The following is a 24957-nucleotide window of genomic DNA, read 5'->3' as shown; positions in this document are numbered from 1 at the left end:
AAAGATTAAAATTTCCAAAAAAATGTTTTTCAAGAAAAGTAAAGAACTCCATTAAACCGAAAATTAGGAATATTAAAATCAAATAATCCACCAATCGTAAAACTAACACAAGTCAGCATCGATAGATAAAGAAAACCCAAAACGAACAGAAATTACAAGAAATAGCCGAGTCCAACTCAAAATGAGCAGAAATTAACATGAGTAGGGCCCAAAACCCCTATGCCTTCCCAAGGCCAGAACATAGTTTGCACTTTACTGAAAAATACAAATGAATGTGCATTGTTAATTTAATATGTATATACTGATATTTATTAATCAAAATTTTTGTAGTATTTGATTTATTGAAGTTATAAAAGTAAAAAAATTTAAACCTTTTTCATTAAAGTGCAAACTATGTTCTGGTCTTGGGAATGCATTGGGGTTTTGGGCCCTACTCATGTTAATTCCTGCTCGTTTTGAGTTTGACGGTTATTTATTGTAATTCCTGTTCGTTTTGAGTTTGACGGTTATTTATTGTAATTCCTGTTCGTTTTGGGTTTCATTTATTCATCGATACTGACTTGTGGTAGTTGTGCGCTTGGGGGATTATTTGATTTTATTTTTGCTCTTTTTGGTTTAATGGAGTTCTTTACTTTTCTTTGAAAAACTTATATTGTGGGAAAAGTTTCTTTTAATTAATTTCTAATCGTTTTATATTGGCATGGTCATTTCAGGGAAAAAGAAAATAATAGTTTAAATCTTTTCAGTTTTTTTAAGACTTTATAGTTTGGCCTGCTATTTATATGCTGGAAAAGATTTTTCAGCAATTTTTAACAACATACACCCTTTTATAAATATGGATACAAATAGTAGTGTTTAATTTAGTTTTATACCTAGTCTGGTTGACCTGAAATAGAACACTTGATACCATTCTCAAAAAATATGTCTATGCTCTATGACAGCTTGGGTACACTTCCTCTATATTGATGTGGTTAAATTTCAAAAGCAGAAGTAGAAGTAATAGAAGTAGCCCCGAAAGTCTGAACATAATACCCTCAGTCGTTCTTGGGATTGGCTACTGCTGAGATGCCTTACTGGGAATTAGTATTAACACAGTAAATTTGATTTAATCTTAAGGCAACATTTAGTTTTTAAACATAATGGGCAAATTGTATAAGTGTGGGGGGGTGGACCAACTCGATAGCCCAAGAGATACATTGACAAGACCGTTCAGCTATGCTGAACAAAATAGCTATCTTCAATTTTGATTGGAAGTATTTGGAAAATTATGAGCTAAAGAGGATGGATGATTGCCCTCCTTTTGAACCACTTTTGTCAAAAAAAAAGTCAATCACTTTTGACTCTTAAAAGGGTACTAGAACTTTGAATTTCCAACCAAATTAGCTTCTTTAAAATTTAAATGATATTACTTGCTATGATAGAGGAACGCTGTCTATGAGATTACTTATATGCCTCTTAAATGCTTACATGCGTTTAGATTTTTCATTTAGTTGAAACTCCCCCTAAACGTTTCAACTTAATGCCCTTAAGTGTCAGTAGTCACAGTAACCGTAGAAGTAGTATCAAAAGTATACAAATAGTGTCTTCTGGATAGTTCAAAATCTGTCACAACTTACCCTGAAAGGTCTAGATTAATAATGTAAGCCGTTATTGTGATATTGCTTTGTCACCCTATTGACAATTTACATGATCATAGTTCGTTTTGATTTAGTTCATCATCCACCTAAATATTCCTTGAAAGTTTCAACTTAATACTTTTGACTTGTTTAGTAGCATAAGTTGTAGTAGCAGTAGTAGTATTAGTAGTAGTATGCACATGGCACCTTTTTTTCAACATCCCCTTCAATACAGGATAAAAATTTTAACTTAACACCATCAACCGGCCCTGAAGCATTGCTGATACGTCCTCTTGACAACCTATGTGAACATAGTGTGTTTCGATTTATTTCGCCTTAATACCCTTAAATTTATTAGTAGTATTAGTATCACCAGTAGTCATAGTAGTAGCAGTAGAAGTAGAGTTAATAGCAGTCTTAGCTTTAGTAACAGTAGTAGTAGCAGCAATAATAATGACAATGGCAGTAGCAGTATTTGTTGGAGTAGAAGTAGTAGTATTATGATGCAAATGATGTATTTTGGTTAGTTCAACATTCCCCACAAGAAGCGTTGTAAGTTTAAATTTCACATACGAAACTGTTTGCTGATATGCCTTTTTGACAGCCTGCATACAGATGGCAGGTTGTCATCTGTACAACAGAAATTTTCAGAAATATTCTCTGAAAATTTCACCTTCATACTCTTAGGCATAGTTGTAATAGTAGTTACAGCAGTAGTATAACCACTCCACTTAGTACAATTAGCCATTGCTATGATATTATCGATTTGCTCTTTTTTAACCTGAATATTCGTATACTTTTTGAAATTTTCATCTTAATGCCCTTAACCTTACAAGTAGTTGCGATAGAGGTAGTAATTGGAGCAATAGTAAAAGTAGTAGCAGAACTAGTAATTGTTGCAGTAGCAGTAGTATTAGTAGTAGTGTGCACATATTGCCTTTCGGTCAATTGATCGTCCCCTTTAAGTATTCTCTGAGAGTTCCAACTTAATGCACAAACCAGTTCTTAAGATACGCTATTTTGACAATCTAAATGCAAATATGGTCTTTTGCTAGTTCGAATTTGCAATAAATATTCTGTCAAATTTTACCTTCATAGACTTAGCCTTAATTATAGACTATTATCACAGTAGTTTCGGGGGTAGTAAAAGTAGTTATGGTGTTAGTGTTGTATTAGCAGAAGTAGCAGCAGTATAATTAGTGGTAGTAGCAAGTGCATATTGCCTTTTGGTCAGTTCAACATCGCTTTCATGATGCGAAGTTTTACCTCGACACGTTAAGCCGTTTCAACAATGTTGTTGATATGCACTTTTGACACCCTTTTGGCGCCCTGTTCACCTTAAAACTCTAAATTTACAAGTTGTTGCAATTGAAGTAATAGTTGGAGTAGTTTAGTAGCAGTAGTAGCATAAGGAAAAGTAGCAGCGATATTAGTGCTAGTAGTGACAAGCATATATTACCTTTTTGTCAGTTGATCTTCCCAGTTAAGTATTCTCTGAAAGTTTCAACTTAAGACCCAAATCAATTCTTGAGATACGCCCTTTTGACAATCTACATGCACATAGTCTTTTTTGATTTAGTTCAAATTCTCCCTCAATATTCTATCAAATTTTCACCTTAATACGTGTAGCCTCAATTGTAGAAGTATCATAGTAGTAGTGGCAGTAGTAGGAACAGTAGTAGCATTTATACCTTAATTACCTTAATTTGCACTTCGGAGCAAATTAAGATCTGTAGATCTGTAGATCTGTTGAATGCTCCTGAGTTGAGTTGGTGATGTCTCATAGCAGGTATGAGCAGGACGGAATGTCCCACTCATACTTCCAGTCTTTCGTGGCCAACTCTTTATCCAGTGCCTTCTTGAATGCTTCGGGGGTGGGGGCTGAGACTGTTGCTTCGCACAGTTCATTCCAGGGGTTGACGACTCTGTTGGTGAAGAAACTTTTTCTGGCCCTGGTTCTGACTGACTGCTTGAACAGCTTCTTTGAGTGTCCTCTGGTGCACTGTGGGGGGCCTGGGTGGATGGGCAGGATCTTGGCATATGATGAGTTCAGCAATTTGCGGGTCATCATCATGTCGCTACGGTTGCGCCTGTACACGAGGGTAGGGAGGTTGAGAGCCCGTAAACGATCTTGATAAGGTTTGTCTCCAAGGTTTGTGATGGCCTTGGTTGCTCTCCTCTGGACTCCCTCAATTAGCCTGACATCTCCTTTGTATGTTGGGAAGGCAGCGCACATGCCAAAATCCAAAACGGGTCTGACTAGTGCCTTGTAAAGTTTCAGGAAAACTAGTGGGGATCTGCTGGTAACTGTTCTTTTGATCAGACCTAAGTTTGTGTTGGCCTGGGACACGCTCTTGATGGTGTTGGCATGGAACTTGAGAAGGCTGTCAACGATGACCCCAAGGTCGCGTTCCTCTGTGCTGGTCTTGATGGGTGAATCGGAGTTGGAGGCATGTTCATGCATATGGTATTGGGCGCATGGGTTTGAGGATCCAAAGTGTAGCGTGCTGCACTTGCTTATATTGAACGATAAGAGCCATTTGTCTGCCCACAGCTGGATTTTCTGAACATCTGTTTGCAGGGATTTTACATTCACTGCTCCAAATAGCTTTGAGTCGTCAGCATAGAGAGACAAGTTGTTTTCCACCTCGCTGAATATATCGTTGATGTAGATGTTGAACAGTGTAGGACCAAGAACAGTTCCCTGCGGTACTCCACTCATGACATCACAGGGCTCGGAAAAGACCTTTTCACCTCCAACACCAAATAGCCTGACACTCTGGGTTCGTCCTGACAGGAAGTCCATAAGCCAATCAACCAGGTTGGGGTGTAACTCGGCAGCAGTAAGCTTTTCTCTTAGCCTTTTGTGTGGGACTTTATCAAAGGCCTTAGCAAAGTCTAGTAAAACTAGGTCCACTGGCAATCCTTTGTCAAGCAAATCTGTAATGATGTCATATGTTTCCAGTAAGTTTGTTTCAACTGACTTTCCTGGTTGAAACCCATGCTGATTAGGGGATAGGATATTGTTGACTTTCAGATGTTCCAGTATTGCATCATTGACCACTCTTTCAAGGATTTTTGCGACTACTGATGTGAGACTTATAGGTCTGTAGTTTTCTGCTTTAAGTCTGCTGCCTTTTTTGAATATTGGGGTCACAAAAGCAGTTTTCCAATCAGATGGGACAGATTTGGCATTAATAGACTTTTGGAATAGGTCAGACAGTGGTCCTGCGATGATGGTTGCCAGTTCCTTCAGCAGTCTTGGGTGCAAGTGATCTGGTCCAGCCGATTTATTTGTGTCAAGATTTTGAAGCCGTTTGAGGATGTTGGAGGGGTTGATGCTGACTTGCTCCATCGTTGTGGGGGCTTCATAGCCCGGGCAGTTTGGCAGGGGGCCTTCCGTTTCACAAGTGAAAACTGAAGCAAAGTGCCTATTTAGTTCGTTTGCTACATCAGTTATGTTGGTTACGGTAGTGCCACAGGGTTTCACCAGTCTGGAGATAGTTCGACGGGAGTGGTTCTTGCTAGAGACATAATTCCAGAATTTTTTAGGATTTGTCTTACTTTCTTTGGCAAGATTGGACTCCAGATTTTCGTAGAGTTTTCTGGTGAGGTTTCTCAGCTTGTTTCGTGCCTTGGTGAATTTTGTGTGTTGCTGCAGGTCTCCTGACTGCCTGAACTTTTTCCATGACCTCTTTTTCCTGTTTATTTCTTTTTTGATGTCTTTTGTCATGTAGGGGAGGGATCTAGGTTTTGGTTTGAAACTGGTCTTTGTGTGGGCATCCTGAGCTTTCAGCAAAACACCCTTGAATTTGGTCCATTGTTCGTCAACTGTGCCACTTAGTACATTCGGCCAGTCTGTAGTGGATAATTCATTTCGAATAGCAATGTAGTCGACAAACACTTTTTTGACTAGCTTGTTCTTAAGTACCTTCACTTTCAGCATGAGCTCTATAGTTAGGTGATCGCTTTTACCAAGGGGTGGTGAGTAATCAATACTTTGAACTAAGCTTTTGTCATTCAAGATAACCAAGTCAAGTGTTGTTGGGCGCTGAAACAATCTGTATCTAGTTGGTTGGTCAACTATCTGGTGTAGGGACAATTCACTGAGGCAATTTAGGAAAGGCTGTTGCTTGTCTTGTTCGGTTGGAGTGGCACCACATCCAAAACCGTTTATCCAGTTTATAGATGGAAGGTTGAAATCGCCGGCAATAAGCAGATGTCCTTTGAGGTTCGAATTTAGTGTGCATATTATTTCTGCTATTGCTTGTTCGGTTACAACTTGGGATGGGGTTGAGGGACTTCTGTAGATGCATCCGATTCTGACTGTCTCTGACTCATGGCTCCCTGGCACACATAGATCAAAGCAAACTGCCTCAACAAAGGGGCAAAGGAGAGGAACATCAATTATCTTTGTATTGTATCCTGCTTTAGCGAGGGCTAGTGCTCCTCTTTTGCAACCCTGGGACGACAGATTTGAGAGAACTTGGTAACCTGGGATTTTCACATGGGAATCGTGAAGTTTGTTACTACGGTTTTTAAGGCAGACTTCAGTCAGTAAGATCACATCGAACTTTTTTGAGTCAATTAGGGTTTTTAGTTCATCAATTTTGTTGGGCAACTGGTCAACATTAGTAACACATACACTAAAGTCAGAACTTACGGTTGCTGGTTCTGGTTGGCTTCTGTCCAGTATGGTTTGTCTGTTGTTATTTTCACCAGAGTCACTTTCTTCCTCAACAGAAACAAAGCTCAAGTCTTCTTCTTCTTCCTGGGAAGCCTCCGCAGTTACAATAGTACTTGAAAAACTTGAATCTGCTGAATTCTGACATGACACGAGCGAATTATTAGATATAACATTTGAATTAACATTAGCAGAAATAGCTCTTAAATCGACATGGGAAATATTTGGAGAAGGATTGGATGAAGCTTCACAAGAAATATCAACTGACGATTTATCAAAACGAAGCACTGGGGAAACAAAACTATTTACATGAGGATGCGATGATATAACTAGGTTTCCATCGTGGATTGCTTTGGAGGGGACCGGGGTGGCGCTTCCCAACTGCGATGAGCAGCCTCGTTTTTTGGAACGATTTGGCCCTTGAAGATCATGAGGTTGGGCTCACCTGAGCTTATTCTTCTTTTCAACTCCTCAACTAAAGCCTTCCTCCTGTTTCTCTCTGTCTTGGATGCGTCACCACGAAATTGTATATCCTCGTGGAGCTCGCGGGAGCGGTTGATGATTGACCTTTTGATGTCCAGGCTTGGGACAGTAAAAAGGACAGGAGGAGGGCGTGCAGATGGCAGAGAATTAGTAGGGATCGGAAGTCTTCTCACATTATTGATGTGCACGTCTCTGAGCTTATACTTTTGATCAATATAAGATTTGATGAATAGTTGGTCATTGGGTTGCGGAGGGATCCCGAACGCAACAATGTTAAGGGCTCTACGTTGTCTGTCCCTTTCTTCAGAAAAGTGGCGTTGGATCTCACTATCAAGATGCTGGGTGAGATTGGCTTTGATGCTTGTTGTCTCTTGAAGAACTACCGTCTGGACTTCGGAACGCATTTCAGAGAGTGGGCATTTTTCGGACACCCGGGTTTCCAGTGCTGACACTTGTGATTTTATCTCACTGACAGTTTGTGAGATTTCAGCTTTTAATGAGGTTTCCAAGTCTTTTAAAGATGCTTGGACAATTTCTTGAAAGGCCGCTTGAGATGGGATTTTATCAATAATCTCATTTTTCATGCTATCTAATGTAGCTTTTACTATATTCTCAACACTAGCATTTTGAGTATTAACAGATGTTGATCCATATTTACATGCTGGGCACTTGATACAAATATCTACACGTCGGGAGATTTTAGTGACAAGCAGATATTCAGGTTCAGGCATGTCTAGACACCTGGCACATATCCACTTGTCACACCCATCACAAAGAATGGCATAAGAATCATTTTCTAATGCAATATTGCAGGCAAGACAATTGTCGGATCCTTTTTTCGGACTTATATGAGTCCTTTTTGGTCTTCTACTTGATGTGGCCTTAATTTCGCTAGGTGGCGGCATGATATGAGAAAAAAAATCGCTGGAAAAAATGCGGGGAAAAAAAAGCTTTTCAGCCAACAGATATCAATTTATCACGGGGTTTTCAGAACTTGGGGGACCTGTGGGAAGCGCGGATACTCAAATCGCCTATCCCCAGCAGTTTAAGGATGAATATCCCGCCGGTACCAATACGGCTCTTCGTGTTTGTTATCGCTCTCTTCTGCACAGGTTTCCCCAAATGCAGAAAATAAACGATTCAGCTTACGTAGTCTGTGGCTTTATAAAAAAATAAACAGATACTTCACAAATTTGGACCGGCAACACTGTAAAGGCAAAAAAGGAAAAACGGGAAGATGTGCAATTCCCTGGAGAATTGAAAATAAAATAAATTGCCCAAAAGTCTAAATATATCAATCACAGCACTGAGGTAGGTCCCTTAAATCAAAACCTAGGGTATCACAAGACCTGGGAAAATGCAAAAAACAAAGAAAAACAGTTTTATCTCACAGTTTAATACATATATATCCAGGGTTCAAATTTATACAGCGAGTGTATAGTGTATAATTATTAGTAGTAACTGTATCAGCAGCATCATTAATAACAGTTCCATTTTGCCTGTTGGTCAACTGAACATCCCACTCATGATGCCCCTGAAGTTTCCTCTTGGTATGATAAGCCGTTCCAAAATATTGCTGATATGCCCGTATCAGCAATCTCTATACACATAATATGTTTTGATTTAGTTCAAATTTCCCCTCAATGTTTCCTCAGATATTGTTTTCAATATCCTCAGCCTTAGTAGTACTCACTACAAAAGTATTAATTTTAGTGATAATATTGGTAGTAATAATAGTACTTTTGGTAGTAGTTACAGCAGTAGTAGTAGTAGTAGTAGTTGCGCTCAAATATTGCCTTTTTGGTCAATTGATCATCTCCCTTATCATTGATATCTCACTTAGTCATTCCTGAGGGACACCCTTTTGACAATCCATATGCACATAACACGTGATATTTAGTCCGAAACTCTCCTCAACATTCTCTAAAAGACTCATCTTAATACCCTTTGTATTTTGGGAAAATAGAAGTCAAACAAATTGCATAACTTGCAGCACTTGAACTGAGACCTCTGGGGTGGGAGGGTTACATCCCCAAACAGATAAATATCGAGCTTTTTAACAATGCTGGAAAAATTGATGTCTCAAAACTTTGTTTGGATGTTTGTTATGGAAAATGATGGGCCTCTCAAATCAAAGGGGGTCTCTCAAATCACTTTGACTCTTAAAAAGGACTCTATAATTTCCAATTTAAAATCAAATGAGATCCATCTGAATTTAATGCGACCACCCATTCTATAAGAACCTTATGTGCCCCCAGAGCATAACTTAAAGCCCTTGCCCCATGGCTCTGGAGGGATGTTCTAACCTTGGGGACATTGTTATCTGTTCTTCGGACTATTTTAAACAAAATTGTCATCGTACAATTTCAATCACATATATTTGGTGAAAAGAGGAGTAGTTGGGGGGGCTAGTTGACCTCCATCACTATTGACCCTTAAAAGGGAACTAAAACTTACAATTTCAACCAAATGAGCCACCTCTGAAGTTTATGCAACCATCCTTTGTATAAGAACCTCAAATGCCCAAGGGGTATAACTTACAACCCTCGTCCTTAGGCTCTGGTGGTTTGTATCAACCTCAAAAATCTTGTTATATGATCTTTGGACTATTTTGAACAAAAGGCCAGTTTCAAAATATCTATTGAATGCATCTCAGGAAAACACGACGTGCTTGTGTGTGTTTGTGCGTGTGCGGGGGGGGGGGGGGGGCTGTGATCTCATTACCTTCACTCTTAAAAAGGACACTATAACTTCGGAGTACCAATCCGATGAGTCTCCTTCAAAGCATACACGACCACCCTTTCTATTAGAACCTTATATGCTCCACGACATAACTTTCAACCCTTGCCCTGAGAGCTGTAGGGGGGGGGGGGTCCTCACAGACATAATTTCCGGACTCATCAACTATGATGAACAAAATTGTTATCTCCAAATTTTGATTGGAGGCGATAAGGGAAATGATGAGGGGGGGGGGCTGGTTGCTCTCAAATCACTTTGAATCTTAATAAGGGCTCTATAACTTCCAATTCAAAATCAGATGAGCTCCATCTGACGTTTACACATTCGCCCATTCCATAAAAACATTATATGCCCTCATGGTATAACTTACAGCCTTATCCCCACTGCGCTGGGGGGGGGGCTGTTTCAATCCTAGAGGCATTATTATATGTTCTTTGGACTATTTTGAACAAAATCGCTATCTCAATTTCAATCAGATGCGTTTAGTGAAAAGAGGGGTTTTCAGGGGGGGGGGGCTAAATGCCCTTCATCACTTTTGACGCTTAAAAAGGAACTAGAAGTTCCAGTTTTCAACCAAATGAGCCTCTTCTAAAATTAAAGAATTGTCCCTTCCGTAAAAACCTTAAATGCCCCGCGGCATAACTTACAACTTTTTTTCCCAGGATCTGGTGGTTTCTATCAACCGCAAAAGCCTTGTTATATGATGGACTATTTTGATTATTTTGAATAAAATGACTGTCTCAAAATTTTAATTCAATATATTTTGGGGAAAAAGACGCGTTGGGGGGTGGGGGGGGGGGTGGTAGCTGCCATCAGATCATTTTGACTCTTAAAAAGGTACTAGAAATTCATATTACCAATCCCTCTAAAATGAGTCCCTTCTGAAGTATGTACAACCACCCCTATTTGATAAGAACCTTATATGCCCCGGGGGCATAACGTACAACCCTTGCTCTGAGAGCTGTGGGGCGGGATTGTCTTCCTCAAAGACATGATTCCCGGACCCTTCGACTACAATGAACAAATTTGCTATATCCAAATTTTAATTGGACGTCTTTGGGGAAATGATGAGTGTGGGTGGGGGCTGGTTGCTCTCAAATCACTTTTGACTCTTAAAAAGGGTATCATAGCTTCAAGTTTCAAATCAAGTGACCGCCATCTGAAGTTTATACGACCACCAATTCCATAGAAACCTTATATGCCCCCAGGGCGTGACTTAAACCTTATCCCCAGGGCACTGGGGGTTTTGTCAACCCTAGAGGCGTTGATATATATGTCCCTCCATCATTTTTGACTCTTAAAAGGAAACTAGAACTTCCAATTTTCGACCAAATTATCCTCTTCTAAAGTTTATACAACCATCCCTTCCATAAAAACCTTAAATGCCTCGGGGCATAAATTACAACCCTTGCCTCCAGGCTCTGAGGGTTTGTTTCAACCCCAAAGCCATGATATATGATGTTTGGGCTATTTTGAATAAAATTGCTATCTCAAAAATTTCTATTAGATACATTTCGGGACAATACTACGTGTGGGGGGGGGGGAGCTGCCCTCTGATCACTTTTACTCTTAAAAACGGCACTAGAGCTTTTGATTGCCAATCAAATGAGCCCCTTCCGAAGTTTCTATGACCATGCTTTCTATAAAAACCTTATATGTCCCCAGGACATAACTTAAAAACTGGCTTTGAACAAACTGGCTATCCTAAAATTTTGACTAGAAATGTTTTAGGAAAGAACGGGCGTGGAGGGGGGGATTCGTAAGTTGCCATCCAATCACTTTTGACTGTTAGGAGGCCACTAGCCGATTCAATTTCCAATCGAATGAACATTTTTTGAACTTTCTACAACTCCTTCGATGCAAAGACTAACCGTATTTCGAACAGTAGGCTGTATGAAAACTATGGTTGCATCACACTTTCCTGGGCTATAATGAAAGAAAAGTTGAGATGGCTATGACGCGTTCTGTGGATGAAGGATGACAGATTGCCGAAGATTGTCCTTTTCGGCCAACCGTCTAGGGTAAACGGAAAGCAGGTTGTCCTCGTCAAGGGTGGGAATATGCCATAAAAAAGATTTCAACGAAATGCGAAGCTCCTGGAAGGGTGTAAAGAGGGAGTCAATGAATAGATTGGGATGGAGGAGGAGTATGCGCAGCTCTGTTGGCCTCAGGCGGCTTGGTGTTGCGGTGAGTTGTTAGTAGTAGTAGTAGTAGTATTCAACAAAATTACTGTTATTCGAAAATTTTGACAGTATAATCAAATCTTGTCCAAAACAGCAATAAATAACTTTTAATTTCCCTTCTAGTGAGCAACTGGAATTATCCAGGGGGAACATGGGTTGGAATTACCCGGGGGCATTTTCCACAGGGGGGATACGCTTAGACCTGTGTAAAAGAGTTCATTTGTCGTCATATATGTTGAGTAATTGCGTCCAAGTATAATTTTTACAGCTCTTTTTTATACTTCTGTTAACCTTTTATCTTACCCTGCTGTGATAACTCAGCTAACAATATCTAGAAAACAGTAATAAAATAAAAATCTAAAAATAAATACTCGTTATAGGATACTCTACACCCTATTTTCTGACTATATATTAGGATAGATTCAAAAGTTAGAATAGTTCGTGTATGGAAAACGTCTGACAGAAATGAAATTACATCTGATCTAGTTTTGGTTGTATGTTAGTTTTATAACTCAAGTTCAAAAGTTTTTACAAATGACTGGTTTTCTTATCAATTATATAAATAAGATGGTGTTTTGCATATTTCCAATTATTTTGTGTTTACGCTAAAAGTGGACTATATTCTATTAGCAGGGGTGCCAATTCACAAGAGTTTGGGGAGGGGGCAAAGGTTTTTTTTTAACGAAAATACCAAAAAAAAAATTGAAAATCTAATAGGGGGCTGGCAATTTTTTATCGTTTCAATGAATATACATATAAGGGTATTTTTTAATCTAGGGAGGGACCAAAAACTGGGGGATTCCCCCTCCAATTAGCACCCCAAGTAGAACGATTAGAAGGGTAATACATGTGATGGCACCCCCCTGAGTGGATGGCAATTGTGCTTATTTAAATTTTAGTGACTCTTTGCTTTTATACAAACAGCTTTTTTGTTTTCTTTTTACATCTGAAACTTAGCTACTGTAGACCAGGTACGTATTTTGAACGCCCAATATTAAATGGAGGAGAGGGTTAACATTTATAAAAAAAAATTATCTTATTTGATAGTTTGAATGAAAACTGCCGAGAAATATGAAAAAATTTAGGATTAAGGGAGTGAGTCCCCCTCCTGCGTATGGCCCTGCTGTAGGCAGTATGCAATTTGAACAGAGAAATGAATGAAGAGTGATTTTAGGATCATGAATGCTTTGTTCATAAATTCACTTGTTAATGCGCTAGAGATGCGTTTCCTACGAAGTTTCTGCTTAAAAATAGAGAGCATGTCGAAGCCTAATTGATGGATCGGAGGTATTGTACAATTTGAAAGTTTGCTTTGAGACGTTTTCTATTAAATATATAAATTGATAGCATCTGTTATGGAGGAAAGTAAATCTTGCTTTCCCTACTGAGGCTCTACGCCTCTCAAGCTTTTCTACCTGCGTTTGATTAAGAGAAATGAATGGACCTGAATTCCGTGAAAATGAACTTGACACATTTTTTAGTATAAAGAGAGTTGATTAATCTTGAAGTCATTTGAAAAACACTAATAGGGTGGAAAAGGGTATTATTCTAAGCCTAAGAGAGGTTAAAAAATAACCCCCCGCCTCCAGAATGACTTGTTTCAGAATTGATTTTTTTTTTTTTTTTACCAAGTTGTTTTGAGATTTTTTTTACATTGTTATTAAGATTTCCCTTTTGACTGATTCAAAACATGCATAAATTGTATATTTTAGGCTTACCACTAAAAGGTAGATCTTTTCGGAGAATCACCCTGTTCCCAAGAACTTTAAGGTATCGCATCCCTTCAATAAATGAAATGAAAGGTGTAAATCCGATTATCCAGCGAGGTCATCTCAGTTGGTATGGAGTCATGGTCTCTATCTCGATTTCAAATTTATCTCTGCTTTTACAATTAATTCTTTTTTGGTAAAAGCTAAATTTGTGGGGACCAAAATCAATATTAGACTGTATGTGTAGTTGAACAAATAATTCAATAAAAGGAGATGTGGCGATCTTTACTCTTCCTTTATTAGCATTTCCCAAGTTATTGTTTCGGTAAATCCACCCTGTGTTGTCTCGTGGCTGAGAGGTTGAAACTTCTAGGGACGGTTTGCTAAGGCTGGAAGGGGGAGGTGTAATTTTCTTTCACCCTCACAAAGGATTTTCTTCTTTTTGTTTGGTCACCTGACAGGCTCTTTGGCAGGATCAGAATAAAACAATAGGGTAGACAGTTGATTTTTTTGGATCCTTTTTTTCAATGTTTTCAAGAAAGTAGAGGAAGTACTTGAATAAAGTCGGGATTTCTGAAAAATTATTGGCATGTATTTGAGCTCATTTCTGAAAGTTTCATTCACCAAGCTACGTGCCAAAATGCGTGCCAGGACATTTACTATTTACCCTAACTGCACAATGTAAGAATTAAAACGTGATTTTTGTTTTTAAGCTCCTTTAGAAGGGTTCCAGACATGAAGCCATTTTGGCTTTTCAGTTTTTTTTCGATGTTTTAATTAAAAGCTTTACCCGTTATCTATCTACTTCAGGGGTATACAACCTTTTTTTGGACGCTGGTCAAAATCAGCCAAAATTCGAATATTAAAAGATGTCTGGGCCAGCAATGTTTTTATTTTCATGCTAACTTTTAGTGAATCTACTTTCGTTGATTGTAATGCTAATTACGTCATGGTGGAGAATGTCATTTTTCAGTAGTTCGTCTATATTTTTGGCCATGCCTTCAGCATTAAGGTGAACTATTCTAGTTGACAGTGGCAACTGTGACTCTTTTATCGCTTATTTTTAATTTTTGAAGTTACTGCATAAATTATTAAAACAATTTACGAATCTATTTTTTCCAATATTGTCCAAATTGTCAGAATTGTTATTGTCAAAATTGTCATTGTCAAAATTGTCATTGTCAAAACTGTCTAAATTGTCACTATCCAAATTGTCACTGTCCAAATTGTCAAATTTATCATTGTCCGCAAATGGCTTTACGTTGTTACCAGTCCTAAAAGTACACCATTGGAATCGCCATTGCCGACACCACTGTATAAGAAACTTACAGCCCCCTGACTTGAACAACACGGAAAATCACCTTTCTGCATGGGTAGCACTGATGTGTCCTTTTATTGCGGATAATACACCAACTATAGGCCCAAAAATATCGTTAACGAGGCAGACATATTAATTAACTCGTTAACAGGTTAATGAGCGTTGTTTATTTTTGGATAGTTTTTTTTAGATTCTTCCGAAATGATATCAGATGGGGGGAAGACTAATGTGTATGTTTTTTTGTTGTTTGTTTTTTTAAAGCTGAAAACACTAATGTCTTACGTTTAATTTCAGTACCCATTGTCTGTTATGTTAGAACTGCTTGGTATGGAATTCGAAGGCCGCGCCCATTCGGGTCTTGACGATGCTCGCAACATTGCTAGAATTCTTTCTAGGTTGTTGCTAGATGGTGCTAATCTTCGTGTTAATGAAAGGATTTATCTTGGACCTTTGCCAAGTCAAAATCAAAAGCCTATACCGAAAGACTTAAAAATTTATGATTTGAGCAGTGTTGTAGTGCCGATATCAAGTGAGGAGTTTAAACGGTACTATAAATGTCAAATGAAAATTGAGGATGATAGCCTAAGTGCTCGCGTTGAAGGAATCAAAATTTTGTAAAAAAAAAAAAAAAATTAAAAAAATAACCATCTTGGGCTTTCGATTCTAATAACATTTTTTGATTTCTAGTTCGACTCTTATTAATAGTTCTGATACCACTTTCCCGTTCTGATACCACTTTTGACCGTCTAATTCTTTAATTAATAGTGTTTTATTTGTATGTTATATGTTTTTAGTCTTTTTTAATTTAAGTAGTTCATTATTGTACTTCTTGAATCTTTTTTTTTACATAAAACATAAATAAAAAATAATTTTCTTTATATAAAAGTCGTATATTCTTAATGCTAAGCATTAAAGAAGATTCATCCCGCTCCAAGATTGATTTGACCCCCCCCCCCTGCTCCCTAAGTTTAATTCGAAAATTTTGGCCTTAAAAATCTTTTATGTTGCTTTAATATTTTTATTTAAAATTTTTAATTTGTAACATATTTTTAATATGTAAAACACTTCCAATAAACCGAGCTAGTGGTCACGCAGCACAAGAAAAAATTACTTCTTTTTAGTTTTTGAGGGACCGTGTTGAAACGTATTTGCTGGTGTGATTCGTACCTTTGATTGTTGAATTCTTAGTTTAATGAGGACTAAGCGTTGGAAGAGGAACTCATTAGTATATGTTTAGCTAATTAAGCCTGGGGGTAACTAAAAACTATTGATATCCGTTTTAAGGTAACATTCAGCTTATATGCTTGGATCGTTGATATCAGTTATATCAGTTAAAAGGGGAATAAATTATATTATATTTTTGCACCATTAAAACGGTTTCAATTGAATTTCAGCGACTTTTAAGTTTCAATGTTGTAATTTACTTTCTTGTGGAAAAAACCTGTAAAACTATTTATTTCCTCTCATGTATAAAAGTCAGTTTCATCACATCATTCTTACCACTTTCCAGTACACATATTGTATTTCCTCATTCCTACACTTGTGGGGGAGGATTCCCCCTTAATATTAGCCCTCTGCCTTCGGAAATTTTATCCCAAAAGTACTGTTTCTGTATTTTAGACCTCTCCCCAGTACCTTTTCCTTGTTGGATTCTGATAGCAATTCGGTGTATTTTGGAGGGTCCCTAACAGGCCATACAGGAGGGTCCCTAAGAATTTACCTTTTTTTCTACTTGAAATATCGCAGCATGAAACGATATAGGTTGGGTTGTAATTATTTTATTTTGTAAATAGTATGTGTGGGATATTTAAGCAGCATTACTTTTTTTTTGCCTGGCTGAATTTAAGTATTTTGCTGTGGAACCTTTAAGTTAGTGTTTTTGATTTATGCCCGGGCCACATTATAGTCACACTTGTGGGTAGAAATCGAAATTGCGTTATACCATTGCGTGTCCGAAAGATGCTGTAAGTAAAAATCCAATACAAAATCCAACGAGATATCAAATGCTATTATTCGAAAGCTAATGGGCCAAATGTGCTGCTTCTTATTCAAACATTTGCAAACATATAGATTTGCATATTTGGAATTAGCTTTGAAACATATATTAAATGGTGTTTTTGTTAAACCTAGCGAAGTAACAAAGAAATTGAAAATTCGCCCACTTGATTGTGTCCCAGCTTTTCCTTAATGCTAATTTTGGTACTGTTAGGCATTATGTGCCAACTATTATTGAGAAACAATTACAAAATACCTGAAACCAAAATAAAATAATGAGCTTTTGTCTATATGCTAGAGCTATATACCCTACAGACATAGAAGGTGTGGAGGGGGAATAAAATGGAATTTTTGATAATAAATAAAATGATAATAAATGGAATCTTTGTATCAAATTATCTAATTAAGCAAAAATTGTGTTTTCAAAGATATGTTTTTTTCAAAAAATGTTTGCTTTAAAAAAAATGTTAAGTGTTTAGGTTTAAAAATGGCATTAAGAAGACGAGACGAGGAATAAAAAACTTTTATTCCTCCGCCTTTGGTTTCGGTGGCAAGGGGGGACACCTGTCCCTAGGTACAGCCAAATTGTTGTTTTTAATTCTTTCTTCCTTCTCAAATCCTTCGAATCTTATATTAAAAGCGTCAATTGCAATTTGGGGAACGATTTTTAAATATTTTCTTGTAGTATTTTAACAGGAAAATAAACTAAGTCACAAGTTTATCAAATAGTTAGACTTGTAATCCTACACTTTCACTTGATTTTAGATTAGCTAAATTCATCAGATTATCCAACTAATTATCTCAGTCCGAATGAAAAGTTAAACAATATATCCAGGTTAAAGTACGAATGCAGAGCTTTTGGACGCGCTCCCAATTATGTACCCTATGCCTAATTTTGCAAGTTGGCCAATGTTCATCTTTTCATGCGTAATCTCCATGATTTACCAATGAGAGTGAGGAATTAAGGCACTTTTTTTTCTTTATTTTTTTTTTTATTTTTTTTATTGGAGACCACGGAAGCTTGAAATATCAGTTTTCTTGCATGTATAATGAATTTGTCATAAGATACAAACACGTGGTATCAGCATATGAACAAATTAGTGCTGGTATAGGCTTTTCAAAGCAATTTCTTGGCATTTGAATTTTCGGCTTCTTAGTGGAAGTGTGGCATTAAAATATAGAAAACATGTATTTCATTCGTAGATATTGGCCTGTTTACTTACAAATCAGGGGTGTTGCTAGGGAGCAAGGGGGGACACATGTCCCTAGGTCCAGCATCTAAGGGGGTGCCAAACTGAGTTTTCTTTTCAGTACTATGATCTACTTTTATTGTGGTAGTGATGGTGGGGGGGGGGGCGAAAACTGACGTTATCCTCGTGTGCTGAAAACCCTAGCTACAGCTCTGCTGCAGATGTGACCATGCTGCAGCTCGTATGTTAGTATTTTTGAGCTTACACTTTTTGGATTCGGCTATCCAGTCAAAAAAAAAACCTTCAAATAATAAAAAAAATGATTATGTACGCTTTTTGCGCAGGATTTTGTGTTTTATGTTTCGTGTTTATATGTGGGCTTCTCCTAGTTAACCACCCCATGGTTGGTGAAGTTTGAAGATCAATCATCTAAGGTACATAGGTTGACCTTGAATTTAGATGTCCAAGGGCAAAGAAATTCCAATTAACTAAAATGTGGGGTGATCAATGATTTTTTTTAAGTTGTTTTTCAATAAAGTTACTGAAAAAGGTATTTTCAAATTCTAGGAGGGAATTACCCAGAGCCCCACTACTTGGCGCCCCTGCAAGGTCAAGAGGGAAAGTAAGATTTACCAAAAATATAATGTGTAAAAATTATTAGAAACCTGGGAAAGAATCATAAAAAAAAATAAAAAAGTAAATTGTTCTGGTCCCGAGCAAAAACGCTGTGTGAAAGCTTTAACTACAGAGAAATAGAGATTTTACTTTTCAAAAATATTGGGACTCAAAAACTTTCCTTTCTTAATTATTGGCTTAAAATTTCACACAAGGTACCCAATCAAGTGGAATTTGACTTTTTTTTGCTGGCTTAAGATTTCACCTGTGGACGAGCGAGGCTTTTTAAAATGCTTTGCTTTCCTACACTCCGTTTATGAATAATAGGATTGGCGCATATAAACGAAAACACGTCACAGCAGTTAACCAATGAAATCACAGTTTTACTACAGAATTATATGAAAGTAATCCTTATTTTTCTTTTTGATTTAAACCTGTGGTATATTTTATTCTCTTTGTCTCTAAGCAGATAAATGCCCGATTTACAATTCGGAGGTAGGTCCTAATTGGACTTCCAGGAGTCATAATCAAGAATGGAGCAAATACATAGGAGTCTATCAGCAAATATAAATAGACAGGGGTATACAAGCAGTAATCAATTAACTGCAGGTTTACCACCTGATTAGTTTAGGGTAGTCCAACAATGACGAAGCAGAATCCACTAGCCATAAAAACTTTAAAAAGCATAAGAATATAGGGGTATAATTATGGCAGCAAGTCAATATTAGAGACACGATATTTAACGGAAGAGGTAGGAGCTTCTGAATCTGTTATTTGTTTATTGATATGAAAAAAGAAATCACCAATGCAACAGCACAAACACATAAATAAAAATACACCATATAAAAAAAAGACAGAAGGAAAAAAGGAAGACTATATTCCTTCTTTAGTTATTAATATAGATCAGTACTTGAATGAGGCCTTAACCCTACTCATCCATACAATCACATAGGTCAAACAGCATAGCCATACACAATCAACCAGAAAGAATATGGACTGGTAGTCGTGTCGTAAGTAAGTATAAGTCGTCATTTACCAAATATTAAAAACAGTAAAAAAGACAAATAATTCAGAGGTGACACCTAGCATAAGGGCTCATCAGGAGAATACACACTTACCTATAAGGTTTCGGCACTTTAAATTCCCTACCCAGGCAAGTGGCGTGACTACCATAAATTTCTTATGGTATCTCCGTGCTAGGTATCACCCCCAAAATATACGCCTATGAAAAAACAAATGTGAAACAACCAAGTAACACCAAAACTAGCTTATCATACCTTGGTTCTGGCCCTCGTGTTAATACACCAAGTAGTAAATTGACAGGCGGTCAGCAAATTGATGAAAATGATATATAAGAGAGTTTATTTCATGTTGGGAATGGAAGACCGCATTAATTTTTTTTATAGGCTGCTGGTACCTTCGTTTAAAATATTTAATCATTAAGTCTTATGCTGGGTTTGTTATATTAGACGATCAGTAAGCTGTGAAAAATGTTGGCTGTGTTTCCTCTCCTTTTATGTTTGTACTGTTTAGTGATGTTGTGGTTTTGCTAGCCGCTGTTTCTTAACTTTAAATTTTGCCACTTTTTCTCGTTTCTTCTTTGTGCTAATCTTTGACTTGTATAGATGTGGCGTTATTGTTTCTGCAGATGCAGGTCCTGTCTGTTTTTTTGTGTTTTTTTTTTTTTTTTTTTTTTTTTTTGCAAAATGACTAATGTGCAATGGATCCCTCGTATATGTATCGATATCGAGTTTAAACTCGATATAAACATATGTTTATATCGAGTTTATATCCTTCTGTTGGATCTGTTAGACGTGAACGGGGATAGCCAAAAAAGGAAGGATGAATTTAGTTAAAAGCTTAAAAACAAATTCATAAAATCCAACACAATAATAAATAACCGAATAAATGACAGATAGGTAGTAAATAAAAAATCAGTAACAATAATTAATATGTGAGTAAAGTATAAATGAGTAAAATAAGTGAGTATTATTAAATAATTGATAAGAGGATAAAGTGAGTAAAGTATGTAAATAGCCTACTGCAAAAGAAGTTGCCTCTGACAGATAATGTGTTTACTTTTATTATTTAAATCAAGACTCTTTTTATGTTAAAAAGTTAATAAAGTTATAATTACAATAGCTTTTATTTACTCTACAAGAGCAATATCGTACAACTATTAAAAATAATAATATTCATTTAATAGGGCTGCCACTAAAACTTTAGCATTACTCTAAGTTTAACTGCGAAAAATCTTAGGTTTAAAAAAAATGTTAAGATATTATATTAACAGTATTCGTTTGATAAATCCCTATAGATTAACGTTTAATATACTTACTTTACTAATATTCCAAGCTCTAGAGTCAAATAAAGATCTTGCATAGAATCCCAAGTATTAGCAGCCCGAATATCCAATAATAATGACGGAATAATATATATATAATCATCATGATTTATTTTTACCCTCTTTCGTTAAAGTACAAAAATACACTAGAGGAAAATAAAAAGAGAAAGAAAAAAAATAAGGAAAAAGAAGGAAGTAAAAGCGAAAAAAAGAAAGAACGAACACATGAGAAAAAGAAATGGAAAGTCAACGATTAGGCAGTAAAGTGGCCTAAATATGTAATAAATAAAGAAAAAGAAGTAAAAACTTAAATCAACAGTAAGATACAGGAGAAATCAGTCTACCCACCCGTATATAATAGATGGTTAAGCGGAAAGTCGGATATTTTCTTACACCAGTCTTCAAACCGAGCCAATAACTCCACCATATACATATTGTACATTGTTTAGCCTTCCTGTGAATTCAAACTATGTTCCAGAATTTTGTGTAATATGTAATTTATCGAAAATTTAAATATTTTAGAAGATCCTCTGTGATTTAAGTATATATCAGTTTATCGATACGTTGTGACACTGGGTATAAAAAGCGGTTTTTGTCGGAAGCAATATATAATCATGTAATAATGCATGTAACATATAATAAATATGTAAAAACGTAATATATAAAAATATATAAAAACTTCTAATGGAAATAATCATTGTTGTGGCTAAAAGTTGTAGCTGCCATTCTCACATTTCTGAGATAATTACCCCAAACTGCCCATCCTCCTCCCCCCCCCAAAAAAAAGCTACTGAATTCACTAAACCTCTGGGCACTTCTTATGCAAAATTTCAAGTTTTGTGTTATTCTCCCCCTCCCCCATCTGGAAAATTACTCCGCACATGCAGACGTACAAGTCCAAGTTGCAACTTCCTAATTGATGTTCGTAATTGTATCTTGAAAAAAATGAGATTTTCTTAACCCAATTTAACCCATTTCCTTAAATAATCTTGGTCAAGGCTACTTATACGATAGAAGTGCAAAAGGAGAAAAAAATACCATTATTTCCCCATTCAATGTCATTTCCGAATATAATAATTTCTGTCACGGTCTTTGCCCCTTCCCCTCCTAATTGGGCCAGATATAGCCCTAGGCTATATATAAAAGTTTCGTGTTTTTTTTTCTAATTGGTTGTACTTGGCATTATGGACCAACTTTCGACTTAAAATAAGCACAAAAAATAATGCTAAGCCTCAAAAACCAATAAGCCTTTTTATATGGTGTAGAGCTAGAGCTGGTTTCAAAGGAAGAATCAGCATGGTAATGTAGGTCAGGGGGATCAAAAGGTGATTGAACACCGCCCTGCTGATTCTTCCTTTGATGGCAGCTTAGCAAAGGATTTTTGGCAATTATTTTAGAATTTTAAAAGTTTCTGGGACACCATTACACATAGCAGCGATGATTCTTATCATATCTGTGCAAACCAAAGGTGATAATGTATTTGTTAACAACTACTCTAACCATAGATTTAATGAATATCGGACTGGGTGTTCTGTATGTTAGTGACTGGACTCGGAATTGAATCGGACTTGACAAGGACATAATATGTATAAAATATGAGACAACTATTAAAAAGAAAAGCCAAAAGCAATAGCAAAAATATCATAAGAAAAATAGAATAGTGAACCACCCTTAAAATACATAGTTAAGCCGATAGTTGCCAATATTTTATATCCTGTTATATGTAGAAGATGTCCGCCGATATCCCCTATCATGTCTATCTCCTATCATATATATCCCTTAAAAATCCCCAATCATATACTTTCCTACCACACAATTTCCTGTAACAAGATTCAGCGTTATACGACTTTCAATTTTTCAGCGCATCAAAGTAATCAGTTAACCCCGTCTATTTGTGACGTCCGAATCTTTAGCGGTGGGGGTGATAGAGATATGTTTCAGACTGGTCGGAAGTCACAAACGCAAAAATATGGAACTTCAATTCATGAGTTTTCAAATTTTACGCCAGAGAGGTCGTGCCCCTCTGTATTCTAGTACTGATGCTCCATCATAAATAAACTTACTGCTTCAAAAATTATTTTCCTTTGGAATAAAAGGTCAAATGAGAAAAATAACGGAACATATGTCCCAGGAAATATGCAGGGGCATAATATGCAGGAAATATGCAGGGGCATATACACCAATAAAATGTTACTATTTTGCAATAAAAAAGTATGATGATGTACGCACATTTACCTCCATATGGCTGGTATGGATTAGTCATTCATTGACGTGGTATTTTCAAAAAAAAATCCTGCCCCTCCCCCTACATTGTTCTCTTGTTGCCCTTGGAAGAACGGGTGGTTTAGAGGGTGGCTTTGACTCATATTCCGGTAAAAAAAAAATCCGTACTGTTGAGGAATTTAATATTGAGTATTTATAGTGGAATGAAATTATTTGGATAAAAATGCACGTGAAACTGCTATTTCCTCCTCCTGAAGGATCTAGATTTGTCATTCACATAAGTCCAGGGTTGGTAGCTATCCGCAAGAAAGAGATTTATACGAATTTGTAAATTTCTGACGTATGGATAGACAAACGTTTATACATATTTTTTGTCGCTCAAAGAATAGTGGGTAGGTAGTGAATATAGTATGGTATGTTTGTGAACATTTCACGCTTTAATTTATGTCTCATTTTATTAGGCTAAAATTATCATCATGAACTTGAATCAAACTATGTTTTGCTTCATAAAGAAAACGAAATCTTCACTTGTTTAGAATTTTTTCTTAATTTTGTTTTTCTTGCCTATTCATTATATTGTCTTCTTCAATTAAACTTTGCATTGTGCTAGAAAAAGAAAGAAGTTGGCTTTTTTGTTGTTGAGCCTTAACCGCTAGTGATTTCTAAAAACTTTTTTTCCCCTGAAATCGTATCTTGTAGCTTATTGGTCCTTCATATTATGCTTTCTTTTTCAAATAAATGTAAAAAAAAACATACGATGGTGTTTTGAGATATTTTAAGTTGACTTATTAACTTTCTTAGATTGGACGTTTTGTCTTGTTCTGTTCCTGTATATGTTATTTTGCACTTTTGTCCTTTTTACTCTTGTTTTTTGTTATTTTCTTTTTGTTGCATTAGTGTTTTTTCCTTCTTTTTTTTTGTTCTTTGCTAAATATATTTTCCAAACTTATAGGCAAAAGTATTCACTAAATTTAATTTTGAAAGATAGTAAAGAATTTGTCAGAGGAGATTCAAGCCTCCCTCCCCTTCCGTCAGTATTTTGTTCAAATTAACGGTTATAGAACAAATAATATTGCCGTACTCAGCGTAAAAAACTTATATCTGATTTTTTTTATACAAAAGACATGATAAAAAAATGATTTGATTAGTTTTTTTTTATTATTGTGAATTTCGACCTGTCAGTCGACTGAATTCCCGATACAAAAATTAAAGGGATCAACCAGTCTCCGTGGCCTTCTGTATATTGCAGAGCGCCACTCATTCATACTTTCCCACGCCTCGTGCACGCTACCAGGTTTACAAAACTTTCAGAAGTCCCCTTGGAAAAGACTGGCCTTGCTAAGAATATACAAAAAGTTCCTTACAAAAGGTATCTTAAGTAAATGCAAAAGACTGTTTTATTTGAATGTTTTTGAACCGTAAGCTGGTTTTATTCGTGTGTCTTTTCGTAGGTATGACAGTAAAAATCTCTCCACAGTTTCTTCTTTGTTATTGGAATCGTGGCTGATCTTTCAGAGAAGCAGGTAAAAACATTATAAAAAAATCAGACTGACGAGATAGTTTACAAGTTATTAATTAAAAAAAAAAGTATGGAAAACTACTCAGTATGAAAAAAAGAAATATTCCGCCTAATCTATACTGATTTGTACGAGAATGTTTGATTTTGCATTAACTTAATCAACGTCTTTGAAGTGCCCAGCTCAAATAAGAATTTTGGGAAAGCCAGCTACATATAGCCAATGTTCTAATTGTGCCCGTTATCCTAATAGATGAAATATTACCAAGCAACCCCGTCCCGTCCCATCATAGCTGGAACGCTGGCATTTTTGAGTGAAGTTGCCGGAAATACTTCAGGAGG

The 24957-nt window shown here is 36.6% G+C and overlaps 1 protein-coding gene across 1 annotated transcript in view; it reads left to right on the top strand.

Annotated features, from left to right (window-relative positions):
- Positions 1 to 24048, top strand: part of LOC136029882 (3'-5' exoribonuclease 1-like) — a 62230-nt gene extending 38182 nt beyond the window's left edge. Inside the window, exon 6 of the mRNA XM_065708361.1 lies at positions 15027 to 24048. Within this exon, the coding sequence (XP_065564433.1) occupies positions 15027 to 15350 (324 nt within the window). The 3' untranslated portion in view covers positions 15351 to 24048. The remainder of the gene's footprint in view (positions 1 to 15026) is intronic.
- Positions 24049 to 24957: the final 909 nt, after the last annotated feature.

This window comes from Artemia franciscana, chromosome 8 (assembly GCF_032884065.1).
Source record: "Artemia franciscana chromosome 8, ASM3288406v1, whole genome shotgun sequence".
Classification (NCBI taxonomy): domain Eukaryota; kingdom Metazoa; phylum Arthropoda; class Branchiopoda; order Anostraca; family Artemiidae; genus Artemia; species Artemia franciscana.
This window is presented reverse-complemented; position numbering and strand designations above follow the sequence as displayed.